Here is a 13,880-nt window from a genome sequence, read left to right as displayed (position 1 = left end):
TAGAAATTGAAATATTTAAATTGAATAATAGAATGGTGGGACCCTTGAGTTTGTCCTTGCGGAAGAGCATGGATATGAGTGTTGTGCTCTTGCCTAAGGACAAGGAATAAAAGTGGGTCTGGGCCCATTTCAGTGCTTTTATTTAAGAGTACGGATGGAGATACTCTAACGTGGAACGAAGGGAGTACATGTTTTTATTGGATAGAGGGAGTATGTATCCCAAATTATAATTATTTGAAGAAAAATATTTATGAAGCAAATTAAAAAACCCTGAAACTAAAACCAGAAAAACGCCCATGGTTTGTTCTCCTTTCAAACCACTTCCAAATCATTTAACTCTGAATATCTTTCCTTTTCTGGAATAGTGCCGACCAACAAATTCTACAATAATTCGATGATGGAACGGCAACCTGCAAAGTATGAATCTATTTATCCAAATCTGTTTCTTATTCTGAAATTCATCACCACATTATTGAAATACTCCTCTCTAATGAAATGTAGAATATTACTGTATCAAAAACACTGACCAAGTATTCCGGCGGCAATGGCCGTGTATCGGATTTTATGAAGTGCAATTCGATGGAAATTCCTGCACGGCGATCTAATTACACTCTATTAAGCCAAAATCCCGACGAGCCGTTTTATCCACAACCACTATCCACAGCAGCCTTTGGTTGGGACGCGATTGATCAGAGAATGATTTCAGCGCCGCCGCAGAAGCAGTCGAGTGGGAGCAGCTTCGCCGAGAGCTCGTTATCGGGGGATTATTATGCGCCCTCGCTCTCCAACCCCGATGACGTCGGTATCAGTAGTAATTTGAGTGATGGAGTTGGCGAATTCAGGGCTTTTGGCTCTTCTAAAAGCTGGGCTCAGCAGACGGAGGAGGGCTACCAGTTGCAGTTCACTTTGGCTCTTCGTCTCTCGTCTGAGGCTACATGTGCTGATGATCCTAATTTGTTGCATCCTGTGCCTAACGAAGCCGTCTCCATTGCTTCTTCCGAGATTTCTCATCGATATTGGGTACAAAACTACTCCTCAATTTTTTTTATATTTTTTTCCCTATTACTCGACTGATGCTACCGTTGAGGAGTAGTATTAATTAATGTATAGTTTTCCTATCTTTTGTCAATTTGTCATTTGAAAGTTCTCCATCTTTTTAATGTATTCATTGGTTTGTATCAGATAAATGGTTGCTTGTCATACTTCGATCGAGTACCTGATGGATTTTACATGATTCATGGGATGAATCCATATGTTTGGACTGTGTGCTCTGATCATCAGGAAAGTGGCCGCATTCCTTCCCTTGAATCATTAAGGACCGTTGATCCTGCCTGTGTTTCTTCAGTTGAAGTGATTTCAGTAGATCGACGGGGTGATCCTAGCTTGAAAGAACTTCACAATCGAACTAATGGCTTGTCATCTAGTTGCATCACCACAAAGGAAGTTGTTGAACAGCTAGCAAAGCTAGTTTGTAATCATATGGGGTGAGCTTATAAGCTCATTTTTCTGCATTTGAATGACCTCTTGTCTAATATAATGTTATTCTCTTGCCTTCTGTAGGGATGCAGCATCTAACGGGGAAGATAATTTGGTCACCCCTTGGAAAGAGTGCATTGATGAGTTAAAAGATTGCATGGGTTCAGTAGTTCTCCCTGTTGGCAGTCTGTCTATTGGACTTTGCCGACATCGCACACTGCTATTCAAAGTATGTATTTATACCTTTTTATTTGAAATTATTTGGTAGATTGCACTCATAAACACTGTAATGAAGTTGTAATCCATTATGGAGATTGCATACAACAAATCCGAGTAGTTCTGGCTTGCTACAATATACAGTTTGATCTCTCTCTCTCTCTCTCTCTGGGCCACAGTAGGGCTGCCCTATCTTTGAATGGTAGGGGGATAGAAAATCCTAGCAAGCCCACACCCACATTTGATAGCCAGCCATCGGTGAGGCATTAAAATCATTCATACACCTTTTTATAATCCTCATTCTTCAGCCCTGAAAAAAAAAACATTAAACTTCAGTTGAATCTAATCCAGTTGACCTGTTTTTCAGAAATATTAAAAAAATTTGTAATCCCCAACCCAAGCTTGTCCCAATCAAATGGTTCGCTGCATGCCTAAATGATTCCAGTGGCCATAATTTCAGGAGTATACTGATTTGTTCAAGGGCTGGGGTAATAGATGTCGCATACCAAAAAATAGAGGAACAATGAAAGCTGAAAATATTCTTTTTATATTGCTTATAGTAGGGAATCCTCAATCATGAAACAGCTGTAGCTTCTTTCCTATTCAAGGTTTTGCATGTTAGAAAACAACTTGTCTTTCCTAGTAAAATAAAGAAATTGAGATGATAAACTTCTTTTTCAGACACCATTCCTTTGAATTTAATCTGGTTCTGTGTGGTGCACTTTCAACTTAAGCTAGAAGCAGTCTTCTGAATGAACTCTGTCGTGGCACTGTTCTCTTTTGCTTAAAGGTGCGCTTTCAAATTTTTTTTGATGTTTTTGTTTGTCAGGTTTTAGCTGATGGTATTGGGTTACCATGTCGAATTGCAAGGGGGTGTAAATATTGTACTAGAGAAAATGCTTCGTCGTGCCTTGTTCGCTTTGGGCTTGACAGGTATATATTTGAGGTTGCCATCACTCTCACATTGTTCGATGTAGAATGATTATAAGTTATGACTAATTCCATTATTCAACATGTGTAAAATCTGGATTAAGATATTTATTATTGTTCATTGCATCTGAATCAATTGTAAACACTGTCAATCGATGATTAGGAAAAAAGTAGTAGTAGTAGTACATAATATCCTAATATGCAGGGTTTTATCCTTTTATTTTGTATACTAGGATGGAGGAAGATAATATTTCACATAACATGATTTTATAAGCTGTTAGTTGTTTGACTTTGGTAGGAGCTGTTCATAGTCCTCTTGGCATTACATTGTTCTTCTTAACTTTTGATATATGTCTGTGACTCTGTTCTAACCATCAATTTTTATTCTGATGCACAGGGAGTATCTTGTCGATTTAGTTGAGAAACCAGGGTGCTTATATGAGCCTGATTCATTACTGAACGGTCCTTCTACTATCTCAATTTCATCACCTTTACGCTTTCCACGATTTAGGCAGGTGGAATCTCCAACTGATTTTAGGCTGCTGGCCAAACAGTTCTTCTCGGATATTCAGTTTCTTAATTCTGAATTCTGTGAGTTTTTAGCAGGTACTCCAATATCTTAGAATTGATATTTCTCTTTGTTGCATATCTGGAAGCCTTTGACTATTTGGTTGTAAATGGGTTGGTAGAGTCATATGAGAGCAGGGCCATATTTCAGATCCTTGTCATACCCAAATATCATTGCAGAACCATTGAACCAAATTACTTTCTTATGTGATTCTTTAAAATGGTAAGTACAATATGGTCATATCCAGAATGGACCCAGTTGTGGTTTTTGGATTAATTAGGAAACAAATATGACCTCCTAGATTCATTCACTTTATGCTATTTCCTGATTCCTCAGGTTTTTCTCAACACTCATCTTTTCTCCAAACATGATGTTGAACTAATTCATGCAACCTTGCTCTTTCGGTACCTTTCTTTGGTTCAAAACCTCTACTTTGTGGAGACACTCATTTTCAGTAATTGATCATTGTTTATCCGTAGCATAAATGATCTTGCTTTTTTTTTGTTTCGTTGACTTGAAACTTCTAAGCAAAAAAATGTTTTTTTTTGGTGATAGCTGGAACTGTTAATAAGGGAGGTACTGACAACTCCATGCATCATAAACAATCAGAGGGGAACTACATGGATAGGAGCAGCTGCCCACCCAGCTCAACCTCTCATGAGGAGATTTCTATCACACCACAATATGCCACAAATTCTTGGATCAAGGTTCACGGTCAAGGCCAATTGCTTTCCAGACCATCCGACTTTCAGGAAGTTATGAGCTCCTCAAATACGTTCTCAGAATCGATCCCTGAGAAGCTTCTTCCCCAATCAGGGCATGGAAATGCTCAAGTTCTTCCCTTCTTGAGTCCTAGAATAGAAACAAGCAAAAATTCAAGGTTTGGTGAAGGAGGTCAATTATTCCCATCTAAATCAAGGGAATATACCTTCTATGTGGATGATCTAAACATTCCATGGAGCGATCTTGTTGTAAAGGAGATAATTGGGGCAGGTATAGTTTTTTGGTCGTTCTTAAAAAATTGGTTAGGATACACTATTTTAACAGTAGTGTTTTTGAGAAACCAGTACTCAGATCTTATATATTATGTGCATGACAATATGTATATCTGATCTCTTACAGGTTCATTCGGGACAGTTCATCGTGCTGAGTGGAATGGATGTGTAAGTGACCTATCTTTTCAATTTTTCTGATATATTACAGGTGTCTGGTCAGCTTGACCTTGAATGAGCCGTTGTCCACCTCAATTAGACATCCATTATCTTTCCGATCAGGCTATTTTCTGGGAAGCCTGGGGTTTGCAAATGGTTTCATAACAATCTATAGATGGGAAGTAGCCAAGACCATAAATTGAAGGACTTCGTCATTTTTCATTAACATGAGGAGAAATATTGACTCTCAAGACAAGTTAACGGAAATGCATGTCTAAGAACTCGACACTTCTTTGAGACTGAGGTGTCTTGATCTGGCCCAAGAAGGCTGCCTTAAGGAATAAAAGCATCTAGAGACAGTTCTCTTGAGCTGTAGATACTGAAGACTGGATGTTATAGACTTTTTAATATCAGGAATTTTCAGAAGCCTCTATTACCACATTATTGAAATATGAATATTTTGTATCACCTTATATTGTACTTTTGCCTTGATTTTACAAGAGTGGGTGCCTTTCCAGGATGTTGCTGTGAAAATTCTCATGGAACAAGACTTTCATGCAGAGCGATTCAAAGAGTTTATACGAGAGGTAAGTTTGTCCTATGCGATCATCCTTTGGCTTATACTACAATTTTATTTTAGATGTCTTGTTGCTTCTGTTAGGTGGCAATTATGAAACGACTGAGGCATCCAAATATTGTGCTTTTTATGGGTGCAGTAACAGAACCACCTAACTTGTCTATAGTTACAGAATATTTGTCAAGGTATTTTTTATCAATTTCGAATGCCCCTTAATATGCTACTCGTAGTTACCCTACAAATTATAACTTTGTATTTAACCTTTTTCTTTCAGTGGTAGTCTTTACAGACTTTTGCATAAACCTGGTGCAAGAGAGGTACTAGATGAGAAACGCCGTCTGAGCATGGCTTATGATGTGGTATTAACCCAAGTCCCATGCCAAGCTATTTTCGGGGCCAATCATGAATTATTCTTAACATTCTGATTTCTTCAATTACCCTCCTGTACAGGCAAAAGGGATGAACTATCTTCACAAACGCAATCCTCCAGTTGTTCATCGAGACCTAAAATCTCCTAATCTTTTAGTTGATAAAAAGTATACTGTGAAGGTAAGAGGGAGATCTTCAGCATGTATATGCACCTTGTCTTTAGGTAGACATTCATTATATGAAGCTATTCTAATTTTGACTGTACACTACCCTGACAAGTAAGCAGGAATTTTTTTTTTTTGGGAAAATAAGGAGTAGTATTTGATTTCCACTGCATAATGCATATCATGGTGTACATAGATCATTTCTGTAGCAGATCCTAATATTCAGCTGTCTGAGTATATTTCTCTGTAACAATGACAAATGAATAGCCGTATTCTGACAATTCATCATTAACAAAACCAAGCCTCTTTGCATGAATGAAACCGAACATGAAAATATTTTGGTTCCTCTCATGAGCTGTTGCATTTCTGTGATCATAACTTCATTTTATGTTGATAAATTTTTTCATTTGAATTGTATATGACCTTGTTCACATTTAACTGACTACATTAGATGACCTTTTTTTTATATTTTCTCTTTTTAGTTCCTTAATAGTGGATTGTCTCAATCAGGTCTGTGATTTTGGTCTTTCCCGTTTAAAAGCAAACACATTTCTTTCATCCAAGTCTGCTGCTGGAACTGTAAGTTTAGTTGCTCATATATAATTTTCGGATACCTTTGTCAGCATTTTCCTCTCATTGTAAAAAACTTCATTCATTTCTCATATAGCCTGAGTGGATGGCACCTGAAGTGCTCCGTGATGAACCATCGAATGAAAAATCAGATGTATACAGTTTTGGTGTTATTTTGTGGGAGCTGGCAACATTGCAGCAACCTTGGGGTAACCTGAAGCCTGCACAGGTTGGTCAGTTTGCTTTGCATTCAGGGATAGAGCATCATATGATACACATTGTATAACCAATCTTTAAAAATAGTTTTACTTTCTGTTTGGTTGTTCGCCCCAGACTTCTTATTCCTAAATTGGACATCACGCAAATTTCCGATACTGATGCCTAAATTGTTCTCCTGGTGAATTTTTCCTCTTGGGGATTGCTTGTATACCAAACTTGTTTTACTGTTCTAAATTCTAACACCCAAGGCAACTGTCATTTTATATGGTTTACTGTGTAAGCTTATCTGAGCATGGACGATGTTTTTGTATTTTAATCACTGTAGGTTGTGGCAGCTGTTGGTTTTAAAGGAAAAAGGCTTGAAATTCCCCGAGATGTGAATCCTGAAGTAGCAGCCATTATCGAGGCTTGCTGGGCCAAGTGAGTTTTTATCCAGTTGAAGTATATTAGTTCAGAATTGGGAATGTTTCGGGTTTATATAATGGCACGTAGGTTCAGCACATGCAAATCTGAGATTATTCCAATGTTCCGACTGTTATATCAAAATAAGTCAAATGAATTTGGTCAGATATATGCTCCATTCACTGCGAATTATATTCCACTCTGTCAGTCAGTCTTGTTTGTTCAAAGGCATTTTCACTACTTTTACTTGAATGCACATTTTATTGGCTTCAATTTTAGCACAAGAGAGTTTCTTGACAAACCACTTTTTAGTGTCAAATCCTAGAGTTGAACATAATAATCTTTACTCACTTTGATCTCTAAATATGCAGGGAATCCTGGAAAAGACCCTCCTTTTCCAGTATCATGGAATCATTGAGACCATTCATTAAGAACTCAGCACTAACTCAGCCAGGTTCTGCTGAAATGCCTTTGCTGATGTGAAATTGCATGAATCGAGGAAACTTGGTTCGATTTCAGATTCATATGATGTAAGGTTTGTCTGTCTACAACCTCCTCTTATTTGCCTAGCATTTGAGGGTTTTCATCTCAACCAAAAATAGTTAATCATTCAAGTTCTCTTTATAATTTTGGTTTCTTTTGCAGGACCCAGTGTAAATATATAATTTTGGTTTCTATTTTGGCTGTGTAATTGTCAATGCCAATTGGCAAATGCATGTGTTTGTATATTAAGTTAAGACAACAAAATGTATAATAAAACATATGTTGGTTTAGGGTCTATTGTTAATAGGAGATTCTTCATCCAACCATTCCTTGATGTCTGAACATCCTTCAAGCTGCATTGACCCTATTTCCGAAACATCTAAAAGCCCACTCTCAACCCCAAAATCCGGTGCATCGTAGTAATTGCTAACATAACCCCACGGATCACCAGCTTCCAGGCCCATGCTCCACGCGTCTCCTGCTATCAAGAATCCAGGAACACCATTCTCCACAACTACATTCTGCGGAGAAGAGGCAAAATGCTCGTCGGCTGTGGGGTTCATGGCACCAACCGAGCCATCCTTCTTCGGGGCATGGATGAGTTCATCTCCCCTGACCTGGTGCAGTGATGGTTGATCAGAGCCGGGTGTCACATCAAAACTGCAGAGCTCGGTCTGATGTTTCACGAACTTTCTCATTGTTCTAGAGGATGAAGGAATGCTCGAGTTGATCAATCTCGCCAGGAATGAGATCATCTGCTTGTGTCTCGTCTCTGCTGCCTCGAGCTTCTCCTTCACCACTTGCATATGCTGAACCATAAGGCGCTGCTCGTCCTGCAATCCCATCAGCTCCTCCATCATTAGTCGTCTCTCCCTCCTCGACTCTCTAATCTCAGCTTGCCATGCGGTAGATGGCCCCTCAAGCCGGTGATGTGATTTCCGTCTCTGTATCGTCTTCAATAGATGCCTCTGCCCTTGTACAAATCCTCCACTCCTAAACTCCCATTTATCCGTGTCTATTTTGCGAAATCCCTGCACATTAGTATTATTTATATCTCTCTACACAGCTCAAAAACAAACTCATTTCATCATATGCACAACTCAAATACAAGCAAGCATGCTCGTATTACACAAAAAAATGTCTAGTTCAATAGATTAGAAATCCTACCTGTCACTGTTTTCTTGGGAGGAGGTTTATGCGACGATTTAGCAATCAGCATTCACGATCATCTCCAGAAAATTTTACAATTCCGAACTCGGAGAAATACACAATATTTTACAACCCTATACAAAAATTTGACAAATTACAGAGCAACCTAGCCGTTTACTACAATTTTGCTAATACGAACATACAATCATGAATCCTCACAAAAAAAATGAAGAAAACAGCAAAACATTCTCAAAAACTAAAAGAAAAGATAGTACCCACATAAGTATTAAGCTGACGAACGAAGCTGGAGAAATTGGCGTGCTTGAAATTCCTTGGCAAAATCAGCCTTGAGAACTCCACAGGGTCCCACACCACAAAGCTCTTGCCTTTGTCTCCCCACGATATTATTCTATCCAGCGATGGATCATCCGTTAGATCATACGTCTTCGACAGAAACGGAGGAATCGGCGTCTCGTGCAGCGCTTCCATCGGCTTCGGAAACACGGGTGGCGTGCCCGGGGTTTGAATGTTGTGAACGCCCATTGATTCTTTTTTTTCTTTGAGTGATGGTGCAGGAGAAAATGGAATATGAATGATCTTTAATTGAAGTGAAATGAAGATGATGGTTATATTTATAGGTATTGGTGGCATAAATAGTAAGGCGGTGGATGCCACTTCACTCATTGCTATATCTTCTTTTCAACCAATCAAACTTTGGCATTTGTGCATTTGTCGCGATTCGGGTAGATATTTTCTTCAGATCTTAAGAGTTAAGTCTTCCTGTTGCATGAAAATATGGGCCTTTCCTCCTTTCTGTTTTAGTAGATTTGTAACTTGGGCCGTTGTGAAACTACGCTTGCCCAAATACGTTGTATTGTTGTTCAGGTTTCACTGAAACTCCTCCGGATTTGGATTGGATTTTAGTGCAGTTATTTATTTTTGGGACATTGGTCCCTAAAAACATGTAATTTGGTAAAATTTTAGTAGTATTTTTCACGAAGTTTAAAATTGGTCTAAAATATCGCAAATTTTAAATTTTATTTGTTACTCTCTTCGTCCCCGATTAAGAGTTACACTTTGATCGGGCACGAGTTTTAAGAAATATAAAGAAAAGCTGATTGAAAAAGTTAGTGGAATGTGAGATCCAATTTTTTATATTGGTTTTATAATAAAATGTGAGTGAATTGAGTTAGTGGAATGTGAGACCTACTTACTATTTATGGTAAATATGAAGTGTGACTCTTAATTGGGGACGAACCGAAATGGAAAAGTGTGACTCTTAATCGGGGACGGAGGGAGTATTTCTTATGGTAGGTCAATCACCACATCCAATCAACTTCTGTGAATTTTTTATCCCACTTGTGACTATTAAATCAACGTGATTTTCTACGTAGTTTTTTATCCTACTTGACACGAACTTAAAAAGTAATCTAAAATATAATAAACATTTCACGGTTGTCCACGTATAATAAGATTTTTGTCGAAGATATTTTATTTGGGCTGCCATGAGAATAACAAACAAAATATGAAGTTTGTGATATCTTAGACTAATTTTAAAATTTGTGAAAAATACCAAAATTTGATCAAAGTTCATGATTTTAGGACCAATATCCCTCATTTTTTTAACAAAATTAACCTTGGCGAAAATGTGGACCCCACGTCCCCGCTAGAACGAAAATTTTAGGCGCAATTGTCAAATACTGAATCCCCTCTGCCCTACAAAGAGGGGAAAGCTGCAAACGAGGAGGTCGTTCAGGGCTTCCACTTCTAATCAATATGCTTTGATTTGGGGTTTCTATTTTCCTTTTGCCCTAGAATCGATTGAATTTGCTCTGTGTCGGTTCACTACTGGTTTTTCATTGCAATTTGGGTTTGTTGTGCACAAATAGGATATGTCTACTGCAAAATGCCCAGGCGGTGCTACTGTAATTGGTTCCGCCAGTGCAGGATTTAGTTATGCTTCCTTCATAGTTAGATTGTATGTTGTATTCTTCATTTCTAAAGTTTCCTTTTGGAATTTTATCCTTTCCCAGCAGCTGTAAATGAGCCGGGGCCGCGGAAGTTTCGCAAAGGCCATCGGTCACGTAGGATGCAGGAGGAAGAGATTCTGGCCACAATCTTGGCTGATCTCGTAGCACGAGGTTGGAAGTTGGACAATGGCTTCCGACCGGGCTATCGAAGACGCTATCCGCGCGGAGTTCCCAAAGTCGGACCTCAAGGGCACTCCTCATATCACTTCTAAACTTCAAGCATAGAAGAAAAGTTACAATAGTCTGCGCAGAATCTTGGGACGCACGGGAGTTGGACTCAATCCCCACGGTGATTACAAAATTGACCGTGATGATGAACAATGGGAGCATATTGTGGCGGTATTTTTCGATTATCTAATGCTCTAATGCATTACTTGTGCCTAATTTCCCATTGTTCTAACATTACAATGCAAGCTGACAAAAATGCCAAATTTATGCACCACAAGTCTTGGCCCTTCTGGGAGACCTGGAAGTGCATTTTTGATGGTGGGGCTGAGCAGCTCGACACAGCGGCTGAGGAAATCCGCCCTCTAGAACCTGTCCGTAGTCAATGCAACGAGAGCAATTACCACCCGTCTTTGGATGATGTGCCGACTGAAGCTAACAGCCCAGTAGAGGAGCAGGCCTACTTGCCTGACCACGGGTTAGACAATGATGAGTGACAGACCCATACTATCAAAACTCGCTCCGTCAAGCGGAAGAATGGTTCGAGCGATGATGCACTGATGGAATTTCTTGGCAATCTCCATGCCGAAACTAACTCCAGGTTTGAAGCCATATATGCGAGGATTGGGTATGAGTTTGATTTGGGCAAGGCGAGGCAAGCTGTGTTTGACAAGCTCGAGACTATTGATGGCCTCACCCTTGACGAGAGGTACGAGCTGTGCAATATACTCAGCGATGAGTCGCAGCGCCTTGAGGTTTTTATGGGGATGCCTGCGAATGCTCGACTCGGCTATGTGAAGATGTTACTGAAGCAGAAGATGCATGAAACTTGAGGAGCAGTTGGGTGGGCTTGTGTGGGGTTCTACTATATTTTGTAGTTAAATTAAGCAGCTAAGTATGGTGGTTAGTATGTTTAAACTATGTCGCATTTTGTTGGACTAAGATGGAAGTGGTGTAAAATATTTTGTAGCCTAGGATGCTGCTGTAACTCCCCACACGTTTTGTGTATGCCTCGTTTAATGAAACACTTTATTTTATGCTTCTATTATTCATAACAATGGGACTTCATAATTGCTCATGTATGTAATACTTTAGAGAAGGTTGTAATCGATGCCTAGAGGAATGCAAACAAAATCAAAGACACAGACTAGATTCCACACTTGAAGTCAATATCGAGAATAATTAACTTATTTTTCACTTTTTCAGTGCATACATTTTGATAATTTTATCTTATTTTGTTTTTTCTTGTCTACAAAATTCATGGTCACTATTTCTCAGATTTTTTGGTATATCAATATAGTATCTATAAAATACCAAGTCACAGTAACATACATTTAGCGTCAACTCTTCAATTTAATCTAAAACTAACAACTAACAACCTGATTTTTGATTACCATGTCATGTGGCTCAAAATTGATTCCTAGGGCATTAACACAATCATACAACCCATTTGGTGAATGAATGTCAGCAGAATCTCATCTCCCTCATGCTTTTGGTTAAAATGATATAACAAAATCATTCAGAATCCTGGTTTTGCTTCTTTGGTGTTGTAGGATTGTCCCCTTCGCTCTTTCCCGCCTTAGCCTCCCGTCGCTCCCTCTTCACTCCCTTTGATTTGTTAGCGAGTGGCACACTCCCAACCTACAACAAAACAAATATGGATGAGAAAACAATCACAACGGCCAAATCTAGCACACTGATTTTGGGCTATCAGGTGATAGAAGAACAATACACCAACAGTCGAGTGAAAATATAATACGAGAACGCTGAAACAACACATTGCAAGTTAGGGGAATATTTTTTTAGTTTTCATACCTTTTGGTCTGGAATATAAATCTTTGCGAGTTTCCCTAAAATATCATCCTTGACGACATTCTTCTCCTGAAACCAATAACAAAGAGTTAGAAATGGTTGTTTCAGAGAGCATATGGATTAAGAGATAGCAACAATAGGTTTACAAGTCAAACCTTTTTCTTTGTCGAATCAGGTGCCATTTTCATTGCTTCCTTTCTGAGGCTGTCATCAGGTTGACGGTGCCTACGCACAACCATGTCCATGGATGGGCAAACCTCAACAAGCTCCATCCTCGGAACTTTGGTGCCAGATTTTTTAAGACGTAGCGCAAAATGGGAGAAAAATATTCTGTTTGACGACAAATAAACACGATCTAGCCCAGCCAGGTTCAAGTTTGTGATCACCTAGATGAGTAGTAAAGCATAGACACAGTAAGTGAAACAGCAGAAGACTACTAATTACGAAAGACGTACTTCTCCGCGGAATAGATCAAGCAAGACTTCCTTAAGGTGTTTGAGCTCGTCAACACTCTCAAAAGCTCCTCCGATGAAAGCAAATAAGGGCTTCAGCCAACTTCTTATCATACGAAAAAGATCCCATGCTTCTGAAATTCTCAATTCCCACCTCTACAAGATCATATATGTGGTGGTCATAGAAACGTCCAAGTATAAGATTGTTTGGTCGTTTCTTAGTGTGTGAAGCAAACTGCAGAAGAGAAAAGCAACATGATTAAATTTAAACCAAACAGCTAGTGATTTATTATCCAAAACAAAAGTAAAAACCATCACTATAAAGTACATCAAGGAACAAAATTGGCCTAATTTTATCATTTCTGATGAATTTCGGTTAACACTGAATTCAAAACGCTGCTCGTTTTAGTCCCGTGAAGTATAAACGTCTTCTTACGAGTTTCCACCTGCAACGATCCAATTTTGATTCATCAAACAATAGTTCAAACTTCAATTCACATAAAAAAGGTGGAGCTTAATGTGAAGGAATTCAAATACTAACGAGCTTCGGGGCGCGTTTTTCAAGCTCTCTCTTGATTCTGCCATTTTTCGGGGTCTTTATCTTCAACATCGCTCCAACCCAACAAATTCGATTTTGTTTGAACCCCAGAAAGTGAGAGTGTGGGACCGATTAGGGTTTAAGAGTCGATTTGTTATTGGGCCTTTTTAAGGCTTTCCATGTCAAAATTGGCTCTTCGGCCTCATCATATGGGCCGCTACGAATTGAAATATTGAATTATACATACCGACGCCCAAGGTGATTGATAGGATAGAGTACAAATCTGATAAATTAATTCACAAAGTAAAATAATACTAATGTGATTTGGACGATTAGATGCTACTGTTACTAGCTGAGTTACTCCCTCGTCTGTGACATGTTATTCAATTTTATCATTTTAGTCCGTCCGCAATGTTGTTCATTTTGCATTTTTCTATTTTTGGTAAATGGACATCATTTTCCACTAACTCATTACACTCACATTATATTATAAAACTAATATATAAATGCGGTACCTATTTTTCTACTTACTTTTCTTCACATTTCTTAAAACTCATGCCGAGTCAAACTTGGACAATATTTTGCGGACAGAGAGAGTATTTTTCTATT

General features: G+C 38.8%; 2 protein-coding genes, 1 long non-coding RNA gene and 1 pseudogene across 10 annotated transcripts; 2 read left to right on the top strand and 2 right to left on the bottom strand.

Moving 5' to 3' along the window:
- Positions 1–272: 272 nt before the first annotated feature.
- On the top strand, positions 273–7,448 carry LOC125204935 (serine/threonine-protein kinase CTR1-like). Of its 6 annotated transcripts, none has more exons than XR_016132521.1 (17): positions 273–417; positions 502–1,020; positions 1,183–1,484; positions 1,561–1,705; positions 2,522–2,625; positions 3,020–3,228; positions 3,746–4,183; positions 4,313–4,353; positions 4,860–4,928; positions 5,003–5,103; positions 5,193–5,277; positions 5,369–5,467; positions 5,962–6,030; positions 6,119–6,250; positions 6,566–6,660; positions 7,014–7,177; positions 7,417–7,448. XR_016132521.1 is itself a non-coding variant. In XM_048103710.2 (17 exons), the coding sequence occupies exons 2-16, from the start codon at positions 565–567 to the stop codon at positions 7,123–7,125; spliced, it is 2,457 nt and encodes an 818-aa protein (XP_047959667.1). In that variant the 5' UTR covers positions 273–417; positions 502–564; the 3' UTR covers positions 7,126–7,172; positions 7,288–7,415. The 6 variants fall into 6 exon arrangements, 2 of the variants coding, with proteins under 2 accessions (XP_047959667.1, XP_088916587.1); XR_007173671.2 differs by lacking the exon at positions 7,417–7,448 and adding an exon at positions 7,288–7,415 and having other exon boundaries at positions 3,020–3,213; XR_007173670.2 differs by lacking the exon at positions 7,417–7,448 and adding an exon at positions 7,288–7,415.
- Positions 7,334–8,891, bottom strand: LOC125204936 (heat stress transcription factor A-7a-like). Of its 2 annotated transcripts, none has more exons than XM_048103711.2 (2): positions 8,554–8,891; positions 7,334–8,156 (listed from the first exon to the last, which is right to left on the bottom strand). In XM_048103711.2, exons 1-2 carry the CDS (start codon positions 8,815–8,817, stop codon positions 7,413–7,415), a joined length of 1,008 nt encoding a protein of 335 aa, XP_047959668.1. In that variant the 5' UTR covers positions 8,818–8,891; the 3' UTR covers positions 7,334–7,412. The 2 variants fall into 2 exon arrangements, 1 of the variants encoding a protein (XP_047959668.1); XR_016132522.1 differs by lacking the exon at positions 8,554–8,891 and adding an exon at positions 8,293–8,527 and having other exon boundaries at positions 8,133–8,156.
- A 1,015-nt stretch (positions 8,892–9,906) lies between these two features.
- LOC125204417 (uncharacterized) lies at positions 9,907–11,514 on the top strand. Its single transcript, XR_007173564.2, has 2 exons — positions 9,907–10,643; positions 10,751–11,514. It is a non-coding gene; the product is annotated as an uncharacterized LOC125204417 (long non-coding RNA).
- A 246-nt stretch (positions 11,515–11,760) lies between these two features.
- LOC125208051 (ribosome production factor 2 homolog) lies at positions 11,761–13,365 on the bottom strand (annotated as a pseudogene). The gene is made up of 5 exons (XR_016133049.1): positions 13,275–13,365; positions 12,737–13,179; positions 12,437–12,667; positions 12,285–12,350; positions 11,761–12,110 (listed from the first exon to the last, which is right to left on the bottom strand). The product of XR_016133049.1 is annotated as a ribosome production factor 2 homolog (transcript).
- Between the last annotated feature and the right edge of the window lie 515 nt (positions 13,366–13,880).

This window comes from Salvia hispanica, chromosome 6 (genome assembly GCF_029641045.1).
Source record: "Salvia hispanica isolate PSC_SH4W2 chromosome 6, Shi_PSC_v1, whole genome shotgun sequence".
Lineage (NCBI taxonomy): Eukaryota > Viridiplantae > Streptophyta > Magnoliopsida > Lamiales > Lamiaceae > Salvia > Salvia hispanica.
Note: the sequence above shows the minus strand (reverse complement) of the source record. Positions and strands in the feature narration are given on the sequence as shown.